The 25,253-nt window shown below is 39.1% G+C and overlaps 1 protein-coding gene across 5 annotated transcripts in view; it reads right to left on the minus strand.

Moving 5' to 3' along the window:
• The window catches only part of LOC135704758 (uncharacterized), a 220,012-nt gene that overhangs the window by 7,922 nt on the left and 186,837 nt on the right, over window positions 1-25,253 (minus strand). For 2 of the 5 annotated variants that reach the window (XM_065226256.1, XM_065226257.1), the window contains one exon: window positions 5,782-6,918. The exons of 2 other annotated variants lie outside the window; for them this stretch is intronic. In XM_065226256.1, the coding sequence (XP_065082328.1) occupies window positions 6,834-6,918 (85 nt within the window). In that variant the 3' untranslated portion in view covers window positions 5,782-6,833. Of the gene's footprint in view, window positions 1-5,781; window positions 6,919-25,253 lie in introns of those variants that run through there. One more of the 5 variants, XR_010517805.1, reaches the window with a different exon arrangement.

Genomic DNA, 25,253 nt, shown 5'->3' on the forward strand with positions numbered 1-25,253 from the left:
GTTTACAAATGCTTTTGTGCCGTTATCAAATGTTATGCCTGAATTGGTCTATCTTTTATTTGTCAAAGAACTGCTCTGTCATAAAAATAATAACTCCAAGATTGAGAAATCCAGCTTTCCATGCTCGGTAATGGCGGCCTGTTTGTATCAATAAATGTATCCTTCACTGTGCTTTTTGACACTAACTAGAGGGCGTATGTTGTTGCATTTTCTTCTGTTCCTGCGAGAGGGAAAGGGAGGGGTCAAAATCTAAACCTCCAGATAGCACAGTGAAGGATACATTTATTCATACAAACAGGCCGCCATTCCCGAGCATGGAAAGCTGGACGATAACCTTCGAGTATTACAGTTAGATTACTCAAAGTCTAAGTTTGATTTACTTGATTTGCTCAGCACATTGCCTTTGGTTTAGGGACAAAAAGTGTCGAAAGACAGAAGTTCGAAAGACAGGTTGAAAGGACAAAAGCTGATGTCAATATTCTGAAACCGATTTGTCGTGACTTCAAACAAATTCTCAGAAGTATTTTCCTTTCAATGCTCGTTCTTTAAAATTTGGTTTTCATTGATTTTGCTGTAATGTCTAATCTAGAGCAACATGTGATAAGGTCCTATGAGCCGAATGTAAACAATGACATTAATCGCAATCGACATTTAAAGCCATTGTTTACATTTGGAACATAGGCCCTTTTCACATGTTGCTCTAGGAATGATGTAATACGAATTACTATCTATTCAAAATATCTTTCTTAGAAAGTTAATCATGAGAATTATTTGATATAGTGTGATTGAAATTTGCAATGAAGACTTCGAGTTTTAAAAATTTTACACTTCGAACTTTGGAAAACGATTTAAGAAGGTGACGAGAAATCAAAATCTATAATTTTTTTACTAAATGTTCCCTTCTTTTAAACATGATCAATTCTAGAGCAACAAATAAAATAGACGGAACAACCAATTTTTAGAAAGAAATCTACATCAACGTTTGAAATAGGTGGAGCAACCAAACGTAAACAATGGCTTTAATCCTAAATTTCTCGACAATCAAAACAACGAAAACTAGCAATGCCATTCGATAAAGAAAGTTTGCTCTATGAGATGCTGGTTTTAGATTGCTTGGATGTGTTTTGATTCTCGATAAATTTGCATTTAAAGCCATTGTTTACGTTTGCTTGCTCCACCTATTTCAAACGTTGATGTAGATTTCTTTCTAAAAATTTTGAAAAACTAAGATGAAATATTAGAATCTCATAGTTTTCAGAAATTTCCTTTCTTTTATAAGTCAAGATCAACAATTGAAAAGGTCTCAACTCCATTTTGTAAACAAACCTTGTATGGCTATTTTCTCGCGAACCGAAGTTCGCCAACGCAAACCAACAAAACGAACAGGTAGGGGAAATTCTCCTCTACCCGATTGTGTTTAAGGTTTGCGAATGTAGGTTTCGGTTCGCGAAAAAATGGCCTTCCAAGGTTTGTTTACAAAATGGAGTTGAGGCCTTTTCAATTGTTGGTCTTGAAGTGAGCAGTGTTTAAATGTGTGCAATATAATTACAATTTCTCCTTTTCTTTAAAGGATTCTCTTCTTCAATGTAACACTTCTTTAAATTATACTCAAAAATTAAAATTAATTCTGTTTTGGGATTTAGACCTTTGGTCCTTTTGAACTTCTGTCCTTTTGACCTGTTGTCTCTTTTGATCTTTTGTCCTTTCGACCTTTTGTCTTTCATCCTTTTGTCTTTCGACCTTTTGTCCTTTCGACCTTTTGTGTTTCTGACTTCTTAGATTTTTTAATCCACGAATAAGTGATTCAACCTTTTGACCTTCTGTTCATTCGATATTGAATCCCTTTGAATTTCATTCGATTCTTTTCTTCAGTTTACTTGATTCAGAATCGATTCTGAAGAAACTTATGAGGGATCCGGAAGGGTCATATGACCTCCAAAGAATGGACAACGTTCGCTTTTTAATCGAAAATCGATTAAAATGTTTTTGTCACAGCACATAAAACCAACAATTTTAATGGACTGGATTCGGAACAAATTACGGTTATTCGCTGATGTTTGCTACTCAATAATATCAAGAGTGTCAAATTAATTGTTCGGTGGATTTCAACAAACATGTTTTGTCGAAAACATAAAAAAGGGTATCTCCCATCCAATAACCAAATATTTTGGATGAGAAATACTGACCACATATGTGGCATCCCATGTAACTTTTCAAGTTTTATCTTGGTTTTATGGTATGCTTCAAGGCGAAATCATGGTCTACAAGCCTATAATAAAACCAAAAATCCTTGGGATTTTTATAAAATATATTTCCGCAAAAAATGCAAATATTTGGCGTTTTGACAAGAGCGTTATTTCGATTCCTGTTTGCTATTATTGGATTTTTTTTTCAGAAGAATCTCACGATGTACAATCAGTTTTGCCATCCTTGGACCCCTTGTACGGCTTTGTCTCTTGCACTGTTCCAAAACATCATCCTCTATTCTTGACCAACCCACCATTGATGCCGCTGTCTCCGTATTCTACGACAACATCTCTAAAGTAATCTGTTCCGGTGAAGACACGAATATCTTGTTTGCAGTTTCAACAACCTTGGTGGAATCCGCAATTGCGTAATCTGCGTAACCGTCTGCGCAAAGCTCGAGTTACTTTCGTTCCCGGACCGCAGCAAACAAGTATACGGGGTGCAGCTATTAGAAGCAGATTATAATAGTTTGCAGGAAGCTCGCTTTCGTGAGTACATCGACAACCTCCAGAGGGGTTTCAAAGAAAATCCATCGTCGTTCTGGTCTTTTATCAACTCTCGGAAAAGATTAGCTGGTCGTGGACGTCACCTACGGTAGTAGAAGCTCCACCACCGACACCGCTTCTGCTGACCTTTTCGCTGACTTTTTCCACCGCAGCAATACATTGATCAGCTACCAAGATACGACATTCACCTGCAGCAGCTCATCTTCAGTCAAGACGCTATTCTCAAAGCCTTTTGCTCAGTCGTTCCATCGAAAGGTTCAAAGGCCCAGGCGGTATTCCACCGTCTTTCGTCAAGAACTGTGCAGCATCGTTGGCCACTCCCGTTATGTCTATTTTCAATCGATCGGTTAAGGATGGCGTTTTTTTCGGATGCCTGGAAGCTCACCTCAATTACACCAATCTTCAAGTCCGGTAACATGCACAAAGTGGAAAATTACCGACCTATCCCGATCCTGAACTGCTTCGCCAAAGTTCTCGAAATTCTTCTGCATGAGAAGTTGTATCCAGCTGTTCAACCCATAATCTCAGAGTTTCAGCATGGATTCATGAAAAAGCGTTCGACAGTCTCTAACTTGATGACTTACACGAACACTCGTATAGGTAGCATCGAGAAGCGTCAGCAAGGGGACTCCGTTTACATCGACTTCTCTAAGGCTTTTGACAAAGTCCCTCACGACCTAGCCATTATGAAGCTAAACCGCCTTGGTCTTCCACTGTGGATCGTTTGTTGGTTGAAATCATACATATCATCCAGGAAGGCTTTCGTTAAGCAAAGTGATTCCAGATCCGAGGTATTCCATATCCACAAGGGAGTCACCTAGGACCTCTCGTTTTCGTTCTGTTCATTAACGATGGTCCGCAGTGTTCTTGAAATATGGAGTACAAATTTGGGCTCCATATCATGCTGTTCATGTACTGCGCATCGAGAGAATCCAGAAACGGTTTATAAAGTTTGCATTACGACGTCTGCCATGGACAAATCCAGATAGCTTACCTCCGTACGAGCATAGATGTGCGCTTATTGGTCTGCAAACACTAACAAATCGCCGAGTCTTTCTCCAGAGGATGTGCATATTTGACATGATTAGTAATCATAATGGACTGCAGTTGTTTGCTCGGGAACATCAATTTCCACACTCCAGCTCGCCGTCTCCGCAACTATTACTTTCTGTGGACTCCCGGACATCGTACTGCTTACGGTTATAACAATCCTCTCGATAGATGTTGCAGACTGTTTAATGATGTGTGTGATGTTTTTGATTTTAATAAAGGTAGACCAGTTTTTAAGAATAGGATTAAGTCCCTTTAAACAGTCTGTATGGCTAAAATGTCAAAGATGGTGGTTAAATAAATAAATTCCTAAGAATCATCCGACCATTATTATCGAAAGAAGGAAATCTTTTTTTGCGAATGACAACTAACTCAAAATCCAATCGAATGAAGATGTTTTGAGAGCTTTAAGATTCTACTTCAGTGTTGAATTATAGCAGTTAAAATATTGTTATTCTGAATTAATCACTTAGTCGAGCAGTTTTGGGATGACCTTCTACCAGATATTTTAAAAATATTGCCATTTCAGATTAGTTTTAAGCTTAGCATAAATAAAACGCCTAATTTCTCGAAGGTCTAGATGAAAAATCCAAAATTATTTCTCTCTGGTAAATTTCGAGTGGTAGGAAACGGCATTTTAAACTGCTCGAATGAAATTCATGTAGTATTGGTCCATGCCTTTCTTATTAAAAATATCGACGCAATTCGGCCTCCCATCCGATGTTGCTCTGATGGGCAAGTCAGTACACTATTGCAATGAAATATCAGAGCGGTTGTACATAATTTCCAGGAAAATTTGTTCAATACTAATTATTAAAGGAATATTGCTGATTGCATCCGAAACTGGACTGCCCCATAAATGCAAAATAATGAGTGCACCGACACCAACAAGATTAGACGGCAACTCGCAATTTTATCTCACTTTAAAAAAAGAGAAAGCGCGCTTATCACTCCAGTTTGGTGTAGAATGTGCAATGTAATCTTGAATTTGAACGATAATCAACGATCTTCATCATCTGATGGCGAATTCAACCGTAAGCTAATTCCAGAATTTGATAACACATTGTTTGACGGCGTAAGCAAATCAGTTTTCATTCAATTGTATGAGAATGATTTTGTTCAGTGTAGATCATTCGCATCTTCCTTTTATTCGATTCCCTGTTTAGATCAATCCCACAGAACGCAATTCTCCTGCTGCTTGAACTCCCACTTCTTGTAGAATACAGCAATCTTTTAGGACAAACACCGGTTGTAACAATACATCTTTGACGCAACCATATTTTCCAAACATATTTCGTTCCACACCTGCTTGATTCCTTGTGCATAAAAAAATGCCTATCAATTCGCATAATTTCTTCAAATTCAAAATCCCATCCCCTTCATCGAAAATTTCCTAGCTCTACTTGCCTATCTATATATCCGCTCTCTCCAAATGAACCACTAATATCATTTATTGGCTCGGCTCCGTAAAGTTCTAACACAATTTGAGCCTGTCCAGAGAAAAAAAAGGAAGTCAAAACATTTCTACCATGTTCAAAAGTTACGATTTTTTTTAAAACTTCACCCTACTTTCCTCTCTAATTCCGTGTGTATCAGCAAATCCGTTCCCAGTTCTGAACTGTAATCTTCTACTTGTTCATTTATGTAATGTTTTGTTTTCCGTTTCCGGTAATGTTAATCCTCTCATAAGCATTTCGTTTTTTTCAAATTCCTCCTTCCGCTGAGGTTCCCTATCTTTCTTTAGTCTCTTTATTTGTTTGTTTGTATGTATTTTTTTTTGTAATGTATAAATAGTTTGTTCCGAGTACCACACATACACTGATGATAAATGATGCTTTTATGACGGTTTACTTTCTTTACACCTCCATTGTTTTGCTGATTGGAGTAAAATTGTTGTGTTTTCTTCAGAAGCAGGGATGTAGTTGAACTGCATTGCGGTCTTTTTTTTTTGGTTGAGATTCTAAATGTGAGTGTGTGAGTGTGTGTGTTTAAGTTTGAGATACTATTGTTTTTGGAATTGTGGTAACTAATGTATGCCTCACTTAAGGATAAAAATACAGGATAAAACTGTTGAGTTTCGTAGTTGTAAATCAACAAAACTCGCAAATTAATTTTTTCATTCTTTTTGCTACCGTTTCGGCAAATCAAAAATGATCAACATTTTTCGTTTCTTTTTACGGTTATCATTTCCTTCTTTCTTATCGATTTATATAAGTTTTGAACATTCTCAAATCCACATTCTATTATGACACCGAGAATTCCATGTTTTGCTTTTGTTTGTGATTATGTTTGTGTTTGAAAAATACTTTGAATTGCCTTCTTTGTTATCTTAAAAAAAGAAACGTCCTACAATCATACTCGCCGAGCTTTTTAGCAACTACGAAAATTCATTGTTCTGTTCATTTCACTCAGTTTCATTTCAACGCTCTGTGTAGTAGCATTAGTGGTAGTAAATAGCACTAGCAATAAGTTGCAGTAGTAGTAGTAGTAGTAGTAATAGTAGTAGCACGATTGATGATTGACGGTGACGATGATAATGATGCTCTGGTGATGACAAACATGACAAACGAACGATGACGAAACATCCGATCCAAAATCGCATTCACTCTTCTGTAGCAAGCCTTTTTTTTTCCAAAAATTACAATCACTGTTTGTTTGTTTTTTTTTTCGATTCCTTCTTCACACTTCCTTCGCTCCGCTTTGAGTAAGCTCAAGACTTCGGTGCATGTTTGTGAGTGTGTGTTTGTGTGTTCGTGACTTTTCTCAGTCGATGTTGCTGATTCTTTTCTTGATATTAATGTGTGAGTTGGGAGAGTGATAAAAGGAGAGAGTGAGCGCATGATCTTGCGTTTAGAACTGGTTCAGCTCGTCCAGAATCTCCTGCTCGATGCGTTCCAGTTCCTCATCCTGGATGACATCGTTATCGTCGTCCGCGCCGTCGTCGTCGTCGTCGTCATCGTTTTCGCCATTGTCGCCATCGCCGGGACGGCTCATCCTACGGCGGCCACGTGGTCCGCCGTTCCCCTCGTCTCACCACTCGTTCAGTAAACAATCATCCAACTGTGACTCGAGGATATCAATGTTGGACTCGTAGTCGTCGTCCTCGTCATATGACCTGCGAAAGAGAACAATGGGAAGAGCCGATGGTGGTAGCGGCGGTAGTGGTGATTATGATGATGATGATGATGGTGGTAGTGGTGATTTGTTGATGGGTAAGGTGGGGTTTGTCGAAGATTCATTGAAAGAGATAATAGAGAGAAAAAGAGAGAGAGAGAGGGAGCGAGAGGGGATCGGTGATGAAGAGAAAAAAATACGAGTGTTAGTGAATTTTCGGCCACTATGTTTTACGAGCAATAATGAGATACAGAGATGCTAGGTAGTTACTTTAACTATGAGATCTTTGATAGGTCATATAGTAGTCATAAGCGGATGATACAACGAATGCAGATGAGTGACAGCTACTTTCTAAGCGTAGTATGTGCGAGAAACGGATAGATGCGTTCGGTGCAGTCTGATTTCTATGGTGGTACGATTTGGGTTTTGGTAAACATAAACATCAATAAACGAAAAAAGCACTGTCATAGACATGTAGCATTTGGTAAATGTGTCATTCTATGTTTTCCTCATTTCACTAAAGTATCACCCATATTCTCATTTTCGTTCGAATCGTATTTTTCCATACAAAATAAGAGTTGTTTGTGTATGAAATATACGTTTAGAACGTAAACGAGAATTTGGCATGTGGCAGCCGTTCTGATCACTAGAAGAGCGAATTCGAAGAGATTAAAAGGAGCATCGCACTTTACACGGCCAAGCGTCTTTTTCATTCCTGTTTCTCACGCTCTTCTTACAAAAACTGTGTGAGAAATCATTCTACACAGTGAGAAAGAGTGAAATGAGCACACTTCGTGCACGACGTTTTGCTGTCGCTCATTGAGTCCGAAATAAAGTTCTTTCAAATCTGGCGTTAATTTATTTTCAAACTAATCGCGTGTAAACGTCAGTTCCAAACGCACTATCTATGATTTTTTTTTAATTCGATGATCAATGATTTTTTATTAAATGAAATGAATATTGCGTTTTTAAAGTACGTTAAGTTTGGCCGGTAACGAACTATATGAGTGTTGGGTCTCCGAGATAGGCGAAGCAGAAGCAAACAATGCAGGTCGGCTCTCTGGGAGCGAACGAATATTTCTGTTTGATTTTTGTCATTTGAATAACACGGTGTAGAAATAGCAATATTAGAATATGGAAAATAAATAACTTAATCTAAACAAACATAGATTATTCGAGCCAGTGATGGCAAATTGATATTTTTCCGCTGTCATACGCTCTCAATATCACGCAAAATATCATGATTGATATTGATTTTACAAGCTCCTTTGTTTTTGCGAGACTATTCACAACGTGTAAAGTTGAAGCTGAGGGTTGAATAGACGCAAAAATGATTCCGTTGCACCTCGTTTTCTTAGAAAGAGAAGGTATAATAATGCTATCCCTTTTTTCTCTTCACCGATGGCAGACACGAAAGGACTGCTGCCAGCCGTTATGAAAGTGTCGATTGTGTTCGGGTGTAAAGTTAAACTCAAATTCACCACAGTTTGGTGAGTTTTGTTAGCTTGATATTCCGAGCTGCGATATCACAGCTTGTAAAATCTACCGCAGTTGCTTGCATGTTGATTTTCGTCTACGAAGCGTGATCTTGATTTTTGGTGAGATTTGATTGTTTGATATTTTCCCAACATTGATTCCAGCTATAATCGGATAACGGTCCCATATTAATAGAAAATCTTTATAAAGAGAAAGAGAGAAGGAATAGTAATTTCCATTTGATTCCACTACCTTATTTGCTTATCCTTGACAGCGCATCTAATACCAGATTGTTCGAGGACTGCGGACCAAGGTGGATTCGTTATTTTTGTCCGCTAGCGAGTGCGATTATGACGACGGTGTATTGACGGAGACATGGCGCGATATGACCGTTTATACAGTGCTCAGCTGTTCGGAAATGCCTTTTCGGTTTATCGTACAGACCGTCATAATGGCTAACGTAAGATTGGTGGGGAAATTTCTACTTAAAACAGTCAAATTAACTTCCTAAAATAAGGACACGTTTGGTTTTATTAGACTCAAGTTTTTTACAGGTTGTGGTTCTCTTTCCTCATGTTTTGAGACTGACATCAGGGCTGCCAGTCATGGCAAAGGGATGGAACAAAGGTAAATGATTAGCAAGGTGAAGTTATGATGACGTCAACACTCCTCCTTAATCTTTACCCGACGTTCCACGAAATTAATCTTCGGTCAATCCCATTTTCGTCGACAGCTTCCGGTTTCTAATCGTTCCCAGCGGCTTCGTTAAAGCGTCGGCGATCATCTCCTCCGAACAAAGGTATTGCAATGTTATCTCTCCTTTCTCACAAAGATTGCGCACGAACATCTCCTTCGTCTCGATGTGCTTTGAGCGTTTACCGACCCGCTCCGATCGTACAAAGGCGATGCACGATTGATTGTCTTCGTGCAACACCGTTGGCTCCTTCTGCTCGAATCCTAGATCCGCAAGTAGTCTTCGTAGCCACAACACCTCCTGCGTCGCTTCGCTAAGCGCGACATATTCCGATTCCATTGATGAGAGTGCCACGATGCTCTGCTGCTTGCTTCTCCAGGCTACCGCAGTGCCGCCCACGGTGAATACGAATCCAGATGTTGACTTCCTGGTTTTGTGGTCCTCAGACCAATCTGCGTCGGAGTAACCCATCAGCGTTGGTGCAGATTCAGTGAATTGAAATTTCCAGTTAAGGATTCCACGCAGATATCTGACGACACGTTTCGCGGCCGTCCAATCGGCCTCCGTCGGTTGGGAAACTTTCCGAGCAAGGATCGAAGTAGCAACAGCTATATCAGGTCGCGCATTCACGGAGATGTACAGTAAGGCGCTCACCAAACTTCTGTAGTTCACGTTGTCCGGGAGTAGCTGACTGTCCAAGTCGCCCCGAGCATAAGCTTCATCCATAGGTGTACGAGAAGATTTGGCATCACCCAAGCCGAACTGTTCAGCAACGCGCTGAATGTATCCCGACAGACACACTCCGTAATTTCCGGCAACACGGTCGATCTCCAGGCCGAGGAAGTACTTCAACTCTCCTAATCCGGTCGTCTCAAAGTGCTCGCTGATCTCTTCGTGAACTCGATCTATCTCCCCTTCATCGTCGCATCCGATGACAACATCATCGACGTAGAGCACGATGTAGACACTTTTACCTTCGACGTCACGAACATACAAGCATGGATCTGCCGAGCTAGCCGTGAACCCCATGTCATTCAAGACTTCGTTCATTCGCTGGTTCCAACAGCGTGCGGATTGTCGCAGCCCATATATGCTTTTGAGCAGATGACAAACGAATCCTTCTTTGCCCGGTTCAGCAAACCCCGGGGGCTGCCTCATGTAGACCTCTTCGCCGAGACTCCCGTTGAGGTAGGCAGTCTTTATATCTACATGCTTCAGAACCATCTTCTTGTAGCTCGCCACCGCCAGTAGCGTCCGGAAAGTGGCTTGAGTCACGACCGGTGCATAAACCTCCTCAAAGTCGACTCCTGGTTTTTGACTGCACCCCTGCGCGACTAATCGTGCTTTATACTTCACCGGCTCACCGCTGGCATTCCGTTTGATTTAATAAACCCAGCGGCTGCCAACCACTTTCTTCCCCTCCGGTAGCTTGACGATCTCCCAAGTCTTCAAATCACGATGCGATGCTAATTCTTCTTCCATCCTTCTGCGCACACGATACCGCATCCTTATAGGTCTTCGGTTCGTTCTCCTCCTGAATGCGCACTGCGTTAATTTCTTCGATCAGGCGAACTGGTGCTTTCCCCTTGGTGCTTCGCTGCGAACGTCGCTGGAACTCCTCGTCCCGAAAGCCTTCGAAATCTGATTCCTCCGTTTCATCCGCCGTATCAAAGTTCCCTTCGGTGTCAGAAGAATCCGCTTCATCTTCCATAGTAGATACTGATTCATCATCAGGAACCTCGTCCTCCACCGTTGGAATCGGAGACCGATCTATCTCCACCAAATTCTTCGCCGGAAATGCACCGGAGCCTTCTTTCGCCAAACTGGTTTCCGGATGTCGCGATACTGCAACCGAGACTGGAACAACTTCACGAATATCTTCCTCCTTCGAGAACTCCTCGACGAACTTTGCATCTCTGCTTATTGTCACAGCATTCGTGTCCGGATCAAGGAACCGGTACGCCTTTCTTCCGTCCGCATAACCAACAAAAATCATCCGGATACTCTTCTGGTCAAGCTTCTTCCTCTTTTCTTTCGGTACGTGGACATAGGCAGCAGATCCGAAAATACGCAAATGTTTGTAATCCGGCAGCTTTCCGCTCCAGAGCTCGAACGGCGTTTTACCAGTAGCGGAACAAGGAAGCCGGTTGAGTAGGTAGTTGGCGGTGTTAATGGCCTCACCCCAATACCTCTTGTCCATGTCAGCGTCACGTAGCAGACAACGGGTCATTTCGATCAACGACGCCCCGCTCCGGCATCCGAAGCGAAATCAACTTCCGCATCAAGAAAACTTTTCCACACATAGACTTCCTTTCGTGGTGTGCTTGTAGGGCATCCCACATCTCTTTCGCGGTGGCTTTCCCCATGACGTGGCATAGTTGCGTATCTTCCAAAGCTAGTCCGATGACGGACTGCGCAACTCCGTCTTTGGAAATCCAATCATTCGTCGGTTCGGCCGGTTTCTCGCCTTTCACAATATCGGACAGGCTCTTTTCGCCGAGAATCAGGTTGATCTTGAATTTCCACAGGGGCCAGTTATAATCCCCCAGCTTCTCGATCGCAACCTTCTCCGCCATTTTGTTTTCGCGACGACACACGTGAACTTCCGACCGATTTTCAGCGCCGGCAAACTTTCGACGAAAACGTTCCGATTTTACTCGCGAACCGCACTAATTTCCACCACCAGCCGTGACTGGGCCCATAACCTAATGGCTAACGTAAGATTGGTGGGGAAATTTCGGGGAATTTCTACTTAAAACAGTCAAATTAACTTCCTAAAATAAGGACACGTTTGGTTTTATTAGACTCAAGTTTTTTTACAGGTTGTGGTTCTCTTTCCTCATGTTTTGAGACTGACATCAGGGCTGCCAGTCATGGCAAAGGGATGGAACAAAGGTAAATGATTAGCAAGGTGAAGTTATGATGACGTCAACATATCGTACAGACCGTCATGCCTCCAACAGTGCAAACCAGTGCTGAGAATTGTAACTGTCATTGACAGACTTTCGCGCGATATTGACCAAATTGTTCGTCACATAGTCATTGACAGACTTGATCCTCGAAAAAACCTTCGTCAAAATCTCATTCATTTTTTCGTCAATGACAAAGAATCACCTGGTAACAAAAGTGTAATTTCGTATATTCTGTGTCACATTATTGTAATCCAAGCAGTTCAGGATGTAGATGCTTGTCCACATTAACGGCTCCATGTAATTGTGTTGCTCAAGTCATTTAATTTCGTTACAAATTTAACAAATAAAAAAATATGTACATGTTCGTCACTGACAGAATTGTCACTCACAATTGACATGGTTTGCCTTGACTGTGACTCTTAGCTCAAATGAGTGACCAAAGCGGAATTGTCACTATCACCGTGCATTGCCGAGATTTTGCAGCACTGGTGCAAACACGTTGGAACAGTTATATAGATCCGACGCCTGTTTCCGATTAGAGGTGGGCAAAACAGCTCATCTAGCTGAGTGGATCAAACCTATCCAGCTCACGAAAGGGATTCGATTCTTTTGAACAGCTCTTCAGCTCACATAGAAATTATGACACAAATTCAAAACCAGAAAAGTAGTCTAAAGCAATAAATCCGTACCATACAACATGGCTCTACTTTTCAATGGAAAACGCCACTAATGCAACAACTGATCAAACATAGCGTAAACATACATACAGATTTTATATCTAATGTTAATTCTCCAGCAAAATTTCTCTCACTATTCTCGGCTTCAGCTCAAGATCATCAGCTCAGTACCGGATCCGGAGCTGAATCGTGAAGATCCGAGAGAGAGAGAGAAAAAAGATCCGAAGAGCTGGACGGGTCCGCGAGCTAGACGGGTCTGAGAGTTGTCATCCTAAACAGCTGCCAGTGAATCATTAGAGTCGATGATTCGGATTCGGAGCTGAGCTGATAAGCTGGAGAGCTGCATTTCGATTTTCGGTTATTTGCTTTTATGCGGATCTTCCGCTCCACCAGAGAATGATCGGAGGAGAGATGATAGCACATATGGTGGAGGAATAACATCAGCAACAAGAGCCGGGTGCTTAAATAAATTGGATAATACCAGTAGACAATTAACATCGTGTAGCACATGTACATATGTCTCTCTCTCTCTCTCTCTCCCAAACAGCCGCTTGGAAGTTTGCTTTTACCGTTGGTGCTGTCGATCAGCAGGCACATCCGCTATGACTAATGGATTGAATGGTTTAGACCTGTGATATCAGTGAGCTGATGAGCTGCGGTTCCTAAAAAAATGAACCGCGGGTCATCAGCTCACTTTAGAGAATCGGGTCTACAGAACAGCTCGGGAGCGGATTGTCCATCTCTATTTCCGATGCTCTAGAGCAGCTGTGGGATATAACCACCACGCCAAGTCGAGTTATTAGTGTAGACGTGATCTATTACCTCCTGACCACGGCAACGGTGTCATTGAAATTCAGGACCATGTGAACTCTAAAATGCTATTGTTTCCAATTTGGAATTCAATGACTATGCTCTGGAGCTCGGAGATTTATGACCAGCCTTTGCTTCGGTGGAGTAAGTCGGACGATGGGTCTTTCCAGGTTGAGCCTCAATCGGTTCTATCGGCTGCTTGTTCAACGCTTATCGACGGTTTCGCTTTACATGGCCTTGTTCTGTCTAACGAAGCCGCAACTCTGGCATGCACCGTTTCGGAAGCCATAGAACCTCTGATCTTTGTTGATGCAGACCACCCTGCTTTAGACGTCATGATGAACCTGCCAGCGCCAATCGTTTTTGAGGATTGTTCCGAAAATAATCATACACTGGATTTCCTTCGAGTCGACTATGCTGCGATTAGTTCTGCTATTTCCGGCATCGACTGGCGACCATTAGAATCAGCTGAATGTGTTGACGATGCCGTTGAATATTTCAATCAAATGATTTGGGACATCATGGCTGAATTTTTACCTATTGCTCGCCTCGCACCAAAGCCCCCGTAGTCCAGCGGTCACTTGAGTCGACTGACACGGTATAGGGCAAAATAGCTACGAAGATACTGCCAAAATCGTTCGTACATTACGAAGCAGAAGTTCAACCGCACAAGTAACGACTATAGGAAATACAACAGATTCCTGTATCGACGGTATGTCTTCCGTACGCAATCATATCTTCGCAGAAATCCAAAGCGTTTCTGATCGTTTGTAAACTCAAAAAGAACGAAGTCGGTTTGCCATTGTCAGTTCAGCTCGGTGAGCAAACCGCTAGCTCCGAACCGGAAAAATGCCGCCTTTTCGTTCAACATTTCATGAAATCGTTCAATGAATCTTCGACCTCACCAAATCAAGTCACGCTTGCTATAAGTGATTCTCCAAGAGATACATTTGAGCTCCGTCCGTTTCACATCAGTGAACATACTATTCATCTAGCTCTTCCAAGGTTGAAACTCTCGTTTGCTGCCGGCCCAGACAGCAATCCTGCGTTCCGTTCTGAAGCAGTATTCGGAGTCGTTGCTCACTTCCTTGGTGAAGCTATTTAATCTGTCACTACAGAAGAGTAAATTTCCTGAGCCGTGGACATTTTCGTATCTGCTCCCCGTCCACAAGAAAGGCGATAAAAGGAATGTCCACAATTACAGCGAGGCATTACATCACTATGTTGCTGCTTCAAAGTATTCGAGATCATCATCAATGAGGCGCTCTTCAGCTCTTGTAAAATCTACATCTCCATGGCTCAGCATGGATTCTATCCAAAACGGTCAGTTACAACCAATTTGACTGAATTCGTGTCGCTCTGCGTTCGGACCATAAGCAAATAAGGTAGTGGAATTAAATGGAAATTACTAATCCTGTTCTCTCTTTTTATACAGGTATTCCGCTTAAATATTTGCATCAGCCTTAGGATGCATTTTAACAAAATCAACAATTTTAAAACATATATCAAATCTTTAAAAAAAAAAAAACCGGATTTTAAGAGAAAGTCCACAAAAAGCGCCTCATAAATTGATAGCGCGATGTTAAAGTTGTTTGTACTGACGTTTACTTCAACTTTGCCAAAGACACGTAGGGGAAATGGATGTAATGTCGGCCTAAATGCCCCTAATTTGGGCCCATACATAAATTCAGCAATCGACTAAATTTCCAATAGCAACCCAAAATATCCATTAGTACCTTCCCAATGACGCATTCATCTAGATAAAATTGATAAATAGCAGATTGTTAGACGATGGGCCCAATCTTAGATCCATAGGCCAACATTAGAACCATTTCCCCTATATTGTATTTTGGATATGTGAAAAAAATCAAGAGTTCAGGCACTGACCACTTTCAAAAGACGGAACCAGAGCTGAAAAATATCATGACCATCATGTGAGTATGGGAAAACAGATCCTCTCACTATCAGGTGATCATCAAATCAAATTTTCATCTGAATCAGTTCGGATTTTTGGAAATTTGTATGGACCGTAGACATTCGGTTAAGCCCTTCCCCCTATAGTGTCTACGGGGTTTATGAACAGCCCCTTTCTATAAAAGTGCTTATTTTTTTAGGGAAAAAAATCACAATTTTCAAAATAATGTTTTTTTCAAAAAAATAAATAAAATCAAGTTTTTTTAATGTATTTTTTTTTCAGTGTAGGAATGAAACTTTTATTTGTTTATAAAATTTTAGATTATTTTCTAGAATTCATAATCGCTAAAGTATTTTTAAACGGTTTTCTACGACGATTTTCGATGTACGATTTTTTACGCTGATTTTTATACGGAGAAACAAAAATCGAAAGACACGTATATTCTATCTTTGCTATGTGAAAAAAAAATCCAATTTCAAAAGACGGGACCAGAGCTGGACAATATCATGGCCATTAAATGAGTATGAAAAAAGAAAGCAGATCCTCTCACCAGGAGACAAAACTACAATGTAATTTTAAAATCAAAATTTTCATCTGAATCAGCTCGGTTTTATGGAAATTTGTATGGACTGTAAACATTCGCAAAACTTCCCTATAGTGTCTACGTGGTTTATGAACAGCCCTTTTCTGTAAAAGTGGCCTTTCTGGCTTACTAGGAAAAACAATCACAATTTTCAAAAATGTGGTTTAAAAAAAAATTGTATGTAGTTTTTTAAATAACTTAATTTTATTTGTTTCAGTGTAGGAAGAAAATTTTAATATTTTATTAAATTTTAGACAATTTTCTACAATTAACCACTTTATTCGAGCAGTTAAAATGACGTTTACTACCACTCGAACTTTGAAATGAAACATCATTTTGAGATTTTTTCTTCTAGAACCACAAGTAGCCAAAATTGGTGCGTTTCATAAAACAAAAATCGAAATTAGTTGGTCCAATTTTGTAAAATCGTTGGTAGAAAATCAATCCAAAACTGCTTGAAAAAGTGGTCAATTCATAATCGCTGAAGTATTTTTAAATGTTTTTTTGCGATGAATTTTTAAATGACACATATTGGCAGGCCAAAGTTCATTGCTAAACTTTTTGTATTGAACGTAAAATACAAATAATGAAATAACATTAAAAATTGCCCGAACACCCCCAAAATTCAAAGTGATTGTCAAAAAACCAATTTTGGTTCACATTGTTAAAAAAAACCAATAGTGATCCGCATATGAATGACCAATAGTGAATGTATTTAAGTGATTCTTTAGTCTTTCAGCATATGTCAGGTTTTTCTTCAAATGGAATATACGGCAAAATACGACTGATTTCAAGTTGCCGATAATAGAACAGCTGGTTAACACTAGAGATGGGCGATACGCTCCCGAGCTGTTCTGTATACCCGGTTCTCTAAAGTGAGCTGATGACCCGCGGTTCATTTTTAAGGAACCGCAGCTCACTGATATCACAAGCAACGATGCCAGATATACAGACTTCTGTACACGAAAAAAGTGGTCACCCTTTTTTTAATTGTATCCAGAAAATATCAAATGAAGTATTTCCTGAAGCTAGAATTAATGCAATAACTAGTTAATATTTGTAACTATTTTTATATCTAATGAGATTAGAAAAATCGTTATAATAATTAAAGTTACAAGAGTTCAAAAAAGATAGTGTCCACATTTATCGTGTACAAAAGTCACAAGTCTAAACCATTCAATCCATTCAATTATGTACCCGGCTCTTATTAGGTACTGCAGCGTGATGTCACAAATGAACTCAGTGTAAATCGGCTGAACCTTTTTGACAGCTCAGTGGTACTGTTTACAGGCACTCGTTTTTTCGAAAAAAAAAATATTTTAAAATTTCCGAATTTTAACTTGAAAATTGTCGAGGCGTGGTGAAAGGATGTTGCTCGTCGACAATGCAAAAGTGTGGTTTACATCTCACTGCAATCTGAAAAATTATCCAGAAAATCTACCCAAGAAAAAATCGACTAAGTCCACGTAAACAGTACCACTGAACTGTCGTCAGATTGAGGTTAACCCCGACGGTGCAAAACCTAATTGCTGATGTTATCCGTCCAGCATATGTGCTCTCACCTCTCCTCCCATGACTCTCTGGGGGAGCGGAAGATCCGCACAAAAGCAAATAACCGAAAAGCGTAATGGAGCTCTCCAGCTCAGCTCCGGATCCGAATCATCTACTATCGAATAATTCACTGGGAGCTGTTTAGGATGACAACTGTCGGACCCGTCCAGCTTTCAAACCCATCCAGCTCTTCGGATCTTTTTTTCTCTCTCGATTCTTCACTATTCAGCTTCGGATCCGGATCTGATCTGAGCTGATGATCTGGAGCTGAAGCCGACAATAGTGAGAGAAATTCTGCTGGAGAATTAACATCAGAAATGAAATATGTAGGTAGACTGGATTGCATATCTTGAGAAAAGGCCACAATGTGACATACACTACCCGTCATAAGTGACGACTCGCGTGGAAAAGTATTGCAACACTCATTTGAATATTGCATCACCTGAAAAAGTTTAGCATCACCCAAAAGAAAAGTTTATATTTTCACTAAAATTTGAACAAATTCACTGTATCACTGTTAAATTATTGTGGTAAATATTCAGAAAGCTCTCAATTAGACTAGGAAAGTTTTGTAGAAAGTGATGGCTCACGGTAAAAAAGTTAGATATCACTATGGATAGTACTGAATAATTTCGAGCTAGAAATCATTTCAAATTTATTGATCCTTAGTAGATAAGTTTGAAATCACTATGCAAAATAGTAAATCATTTAATATATTTTACCCACCATAAGAATAATATCGCTCCACGGAGAATCAGACCTGAAAAGTTTAGAATCTCGTGAAGTCGTTGCGATTCTATACACAAAAGTTTGGTATGATTTGAATTTGAAGTGAATCAGAACTGAAAAGTTTGAAATCACTTGAATTTGATGTGAATCAGACCTGAAAAGTTTAGAATCACATGAATTTGATGTGAATCAGACCTGAAAAGTTTGAAATCACTTGAATTGGATGTGAATCAAACCTGGAAAGTTCGGAATTACTTGAATTTAATGTGAAGCAGAGCTGAAAAGTTTGAAATCACTTGAATTGGATGTGAATCAGACCTGAAAAGTTTGGAATCACTTGAATTTGATGTGAATCAGAGCTGAAAAGTTTGAAATCACTTGAATTGGATGTGAATCAGACCTGAAAAGTTTGAAATCACTTGAATTTGATGTGAATCAGAGCTGAAAAGTTTGAAATCACTTGAATTGGATGTGAATCAGAGCTGAAAAGTTTGACATCACTTGAATTGGATGTGAATCAGACCTGAACAGTTTAGAATCACATGAATTTGATGTGAATCAGACCTGAAAATCTACTAGATCAATAAATTTGAAACGATTTCTAGCTCGAAATGATTCAGTACTATCCATAGTGATATCTAACTTCGCTATCGGGAGCCATCGTTTTCTGCAACACTTTCATAGTCTAATTCTGGCTTTCTGAATGTTTACTACAATAATTTAACAGTGATACAGTGAATTTGTTAAAATTTTAGTGAAAATATAAACTTTTCTTGGGTGATGCTAAATTTTTTTGGGCGTGATCCAATATTCAAACGAGTGTTGCAATACTTTATCACGCGAGTCATCACTTATGACGGGTAGTGTAGGTGTAGCTCTCTCGCATACATTTTTTGCTTTTACTGATATGTTGTTGGCACATTTTGCGCGAATTTTGGTTTACGCGATGGTTGATCAGTTGTTGCGTTAGTGGCGTTTTCCTTTGAAAAGTAGAGCCATATAGTATTGTGAGGTACGGATTTATTGGTTTAGACTACTTTTACTATTTTATGCCGTTTTAAGCACTAATTAATTTTCCGATTTAAATTTGTGTCATAATTTCTATAATTTCAATGTGAGCTGAAGAGCTGTTCAAGAGAATCGACTCGCTTTAGTGAGCTGGATGGGTTTGATCCACTCACCCAGATGAGCTGTTTTGCCCACCTCTAGTTATCTTAACACGCAGATCAAATGGAAGAAAACGAAGCTGCCGACAATAGTCACACTCACCTGAGAAGTTTGGAGCGTTTTAAAAACGAGTTAAAACCGTTTTTGACAATTATGTCGATCGGAATAGATAGATTAGCAAGCAGCGTGACACTGAAAAATTTCTAATAGAAGTGCGGACGCTGCTTAGATTGCCGAAAATTCGTTAATTCTCCTATTTGTTCGTATGAAATTATATTCAATTAGAAAAATCTCAACGAATTTCAGTAAAATCCCCATAAATGTGTACATATTTCGAAAGTTCTGACTTTTTGTTGAGCCCGTGTAAATAAATTATACAGCACTATCATACTCGATCTCTCCCTAACTCGATGGAAATTCGGGTCGCATATCATATTAACTGGCTAAGAGCACCTGCACCAATGCGTTGCTATTCGGGCTGCTAGTTTGACATCTTTAGCAATTGCTATTTTAGTTAGCAAGTTGTTTACGCACTGGTCGTTGCTATCACGATTGTGAATTTAAGTTTTCGGCTAGTTGCTAAACTTATCGTCGAACTTCGAACTGAAATTGATCACATAGTTTCGTGATTGTTTTTTTTTTTTTTGACAATATTGATATACCTAACCACGAAGACTGAAAATTGAAGGTTAAGATTCATCTACAGACCCCCCAGCGATTTTTTTTAAATCGCTTGTTGTGATGCTACATGAATGAATTTGAATCTGGGACCAGCATGCGCACACTGGTGGTCACGAAACTGTCCTCTGGGAGATCCGGAACATCCATAAAAGTGGTCAATTCGTAAAAATGATCGAAATATCGATCTTCGTATGCTCATCTTATAAAAGCTGCGCACCAAAATGCGTAAAGGCATTTTCGGGTGCCCATCTGGATTACTAGATTACATATTTTAGCTTGCGAATGTATCAAGCTCAGGTGGTCGAATTTAATACGGTAGATCTATTAACATCACGTAAAAAATGAAACCTTTAAGAAGTTCTGATTGATAGAAATGTGGGGAAGTTAAAAGATCTTTAAGAGTAAGTTTCGACAGCTCCAGGGCAATCTAATAGATTTCACGAAAATTTACTTCAGCGAAGATCAAGACCTATGAGTAAGTTACGTGAACTTCGGGTAAGTTCTGAAAATGTTAGGGCAGTTCCATGAATATCAGGAAAACTGTGAGAATTTGAGGGACGTTCCTAAAACTTGGCAGATCCATTTATTTCAAGAAAATAGAGGAAACCATCAAGAAGCTCCGAAAATTTAAGGATAGTAAAAAAAAACATCAGGGAATGAACTTAAAAACATTAAGAAAGCTACACAGAAGATCCATGTTTAAGGGAAAATTTAAAGATCTTCTGGGCAGTTCCATTAATTTCGGAACAATTCCAGGAACATTATAAGGAAAACATAAGGGAAGTTCCGTAAACTTCAGAAAACAATAGAGATCTTCAGGAGAGTCTGAGGAATGAAAAGAAGTACTGGAAGTTTCAAAGACAAACTGCGGGAAAAAGGAAAGGTCCGCAAAATTTCTGAATTTTTTTGTTAACTTCAGGCAAACTTCAGGATTTTTAAAGTGGTTCCAAAAGCTTAAAGAAACTGCAGGAGCTTTCAAAAAAAATGGAGAAATGCAGGGATATCCAGAGAACTTTAGGGAAGTCAAAGTTATTTCAGAGATATGGAGATAACTTGAGGAAAATTGACATTTTAAAGATCATCCAAGTACCTCAAAGAAGTTAAACTAGAGAGCTTTAGGGAATTTCAGAGATATTAACGGCACTTCCAATAACTTCATAACTTTCAGGGAAGTTCAAAGATTTGTATGCGTACGCTCCGATAAATTCCGGTCAATTAAAAAAAAATTCAGACATACTTCGAGAATTTTTTTTGACGGTTCTATTTAGTTCAGGGTAGTACCAAGAACTTCAAAAGAATTAAGAGTACTTCAGGAATGGAAAAAATGAAATAAATCAATAAATCAATAAACTAATTTCATGGAAATTGAAGAATGTTTAAGAAGTTCCAAGAAACTCAGGGTTTTTCCGAAACGTCATCAAAGTACCAAGACCTTTATTTAAATTTCAGAAACATAAGAGATCTTACATGAGCATCAGGAAAATGTGAGATCATTATAAGGAAGTTCCATGGTATTCAATGCAGTTTAAAGAACTGCAAAAAAAATGCAGGAACTTCAGCAACGATCAGATTATGTTCAAGAAAATCGCGAGATCTTTTAAAATGTTCAGAAATCTTCAAGAACGTCTAGAGACCTTCAGAGAAGTTCATATCAGTTTCATTTATTTAAGGAAAATTGCAGGATATATCAAGGAATTCAAAGGAATTATGGGATATTTCAATAATTTCAAGAATTTTGCGATGCTTCAGAAACACTGCGAAGTCTTCAGAAAATTTTATAAATATGATTAAAATTTCCGGAACTATAGAAAAATCTATGAACTTCAGGAAAGATTCAAAACCTCAGGGAAGCACAGATAAATTTAGGATTTTTACGCGAATTGACTTGTTTTGTGGATGTTCAAAATCTTCCAGAGAACCACACCGCTACCTGATTGCATGTGCTAGTTCTGGAGAACTTCGAGATTAGGGCGTAATTGCTTTTGTAAACAAACACTTCATTTGACGATTTCTCGCGAATTAAAGCTCAATCTCAAAAACTAACAACACAAACAGGTAGATGAATGGTTCCCCTATCATTTGGTATAGTTTGTTCACGAGATTGTTCTTTTATTCGTGAGAAATCAGCGATTGACATGTTTGTTTACAAAAACAATTACGCCCAAATCTCAAAGTTCTCCGGAATTCATACATGTAGCTTCAGAATAAGTGAATCCAGAAAGACCGGGTTGTGGCCAGTAGAGTTCGCATGCTGATCCAAATTCATTAAAGTAGCATCAAAATAAGTGATTTAAAAAATACGGAGCTCTAGGATCTTTTCTACGAATTGGCCCCCTTTACGGATATTCCAACAAGTTGATTAAAAAAAAATCTAGATCCTTTTTTTACTATATTTCCACATTAACGGATGTTCCGGGTCTTCCAGGGGAATGCTTTGCTGTCGTTTGGGTCCACGTTTTTGTCCAAAATCCTAATTTATTCATACATCGCAATGTTCAAATAAAAAACAAAACAAACATTTCATACATAGCAACGCACTTGAATAGCAACCCCCATTGCGGTTACTGCGTTATGGTGGAGGTTGCTAAAATAGCTTTAGCAACGCATTGGTGCGGGTGCTCTAAGAGGTTGTTCATAACTACGAAAGTGGCTATAACCCGAGGGGGACGACTCTATCTACGATGCAAAAAAGATTGTGTTTTGCTGTAGCTACCTGCGCGCACGCTGAGTAGATAGAAAGAAGATTGATGACGATTTTGAAGATTTCTTGCAAAAACTTGATGAGCGATGCAAGTAGATGCGACAAATGAAAGAAGATTGTTCGAAGATTGATTCGCTAGTGTGAGATTTGTTGAGCATCTAAACTTGAGATTTAGATGTGTCGCCCCCCTCGCTATAACCTGTCGACATTTAAAAATAAATGTTCTGGGCGATAGTCTACGCAGGTGGTTATAACCTGTCAAAAACTGTACACGTAGTTTATAAACAGCCCCGTAATTATTCCTAAACCTAAAAATTACATAAAACTTGGGACAGTAACTTTTGTATGAACAACTGTCTACGTGACCCTTATGCAATTTTCTAAACTTTTCTAAGGCTCGTAAGTCTTTCTAAGGTGCTCTTATACTTCTCTATGGTTCCCTTTTTTCCTTGATTTGTTTTCTGTACTGAGTACCGTGATCAGAGATTTTATGCCTCAGAAAATCAAATCGGCGCCGACTAGGATTGAACCCAGGCCCTTTGAGTGAGAGGCAGTCACGCTTACCACTACACCACGAAATCAAAAAAAAAGTAGGGCATCGCCATTTGCGACAAAACTATTGAATGTAGCATTTTGACGTCTTCTAGAATGTTTCTTAAATTTGTAAGTTCTTTATTTGAGTGGTGAACATTTTTGCTTAAGGAGGATATACACCAAGATAAAAAAAAAAACCTTTTTTATGTCTTGTTAAAATCGATGAACATTTATGGAGACATTGTAGATGACATCATTTTAAGAAGCTTTTTCGAAGACGACAATTTTATATCTCTCAACTGGACGAAGTTATAGGGTGGAAATGGAGTACGAACGGTAGTACCCCCTTAAATATCGTTTTCTTACCATAACTTTTTTGTTTGAATTTTTAATTTTTTCAATGTTCTACAAAATTGTAAGTGCTCTGAAAAAGCATATTTTTGTTCCATAAAATAAATCGCTATCTTTTGCTTTAAGGATTTACGTCCGTTTTTATAATTTTTTAACGCTATCTTTAATGAGGTGTATCTTGCAGGTTAGCAGGTATTAGCAGCTAATCTCAACGTTATTTTGATCAAGATCTTATACCCTACTGTTACACATACAATTCGTAGGGGGATCCAAGGGGATGCCTAATGAATTTTCTAATGAAGTACCTCAATGTTTTGTTACGTTTTGTTGATTGCATGACAATTTATCCAAGCATTTACATTAGGGTGGATTCCCCACTGCTTTTTTAATGCTTATTCAGATCCCCAACAACTGGGTAAAATTTGAACGAATTTGGTTATAGTCTCAATTTGTGGGAGAATTTTAAATTTGGTATGGGAAAATGTATGTAAATTTGTTTACCAAAAATCCAAATATTTTTCAAATGTCACCAAAACTCGGACTTAGATTGAAAATACTATACCAAACAACTTTGTCGAAGCTGCAACCCAACCTTATGTACATACTTGGAAAAATTGTCATGAAAACTGCAAAAAGTACCAAACATTGAGGTACTTTATTAGAACATTCATTAGACATCCCCTAGGATCCTCCTACGAATTGTATATGTAAAAGTATGGTATAAGTTGCTTAACGAAATTACGTGGAGTTTAGCTGCTAATACTTGCTAACCTGCAAGATACACCCCCTTAAAGATAGTGTTAAAAAATTTCAGAGCACTTACAACTTTGCAGAACATTGGAAAAATTGTACAATTCAAACAAAAAAAATATATGGTGAAAAAAGGGGTTTTAAGGGAGTACTACCGTTTGTACTCCATTTTACCCTATAACTTCGTCCAGTTGAGAGATACAAAATTGTAATCTTTGGAAAAGTTTCTTAAAATGACTTCATCTCCTATGTCTCCATGGACGTTCATCAATTTTAACAAGACGTAAAAAAGTTATCTTTTTTATCTGAGTGTATATCCTCCTTAAGAAAAAAAATGTTTACCTCTCAAATAAAGTACTAAAAAATGAAGAAACATTCTAGAAGAAATCAAGATGCTACACTCAATAGCTACGTCCCACTGTGTGGCGCCGCTTAAATGGTTCCCAAAGGAGCTGTCCATAAACTACGTAGACCAGCGGTTCCGAAACTTTCCATGATTGCGACCCACTTTGAGAAGTTCATGGTGACCAGTAAATCCTGATTAAAATTTCCCGATTTAAATCAAGCATAAAACCGAGCGCCAAAGCGATCACTAGGTTAAATGGGTTATTACTAAGACAGTAGCATCTACATCGTCGCCCACTGGTCACCATAGCCGGTCGAACTCCAGACGAATCTAGAACCACACTACCATTCATACAACGAAACCCTACCCCAAGCTCCTCCCCTTTTCCTATCCTTCGACAATGTACCCCTCTAACCTCGAGTAAGCCGCCCAACTCCTACTAGACATAGAATTAAGTGA

This window comes from Ochlerotatus camptorhynchus, unplaced genomic scaffold (genome assembly GCF_037179485.1).
Source record: "Ochlerotatus camptorhynchus isolate MF236.1 unplaced genomic scaffold, CSIRO-AGI_Acam_v1.1 ptg000247l, whole genome shotgun sequence".
In the NCBI taxonomy this organism is placed as follows: Eukaryota; Metazoa; Arthropoda; class Insecta; order Diptera; family Culicidae; genus Ochlerotatus; species Ochlerotatus camptorhynchus.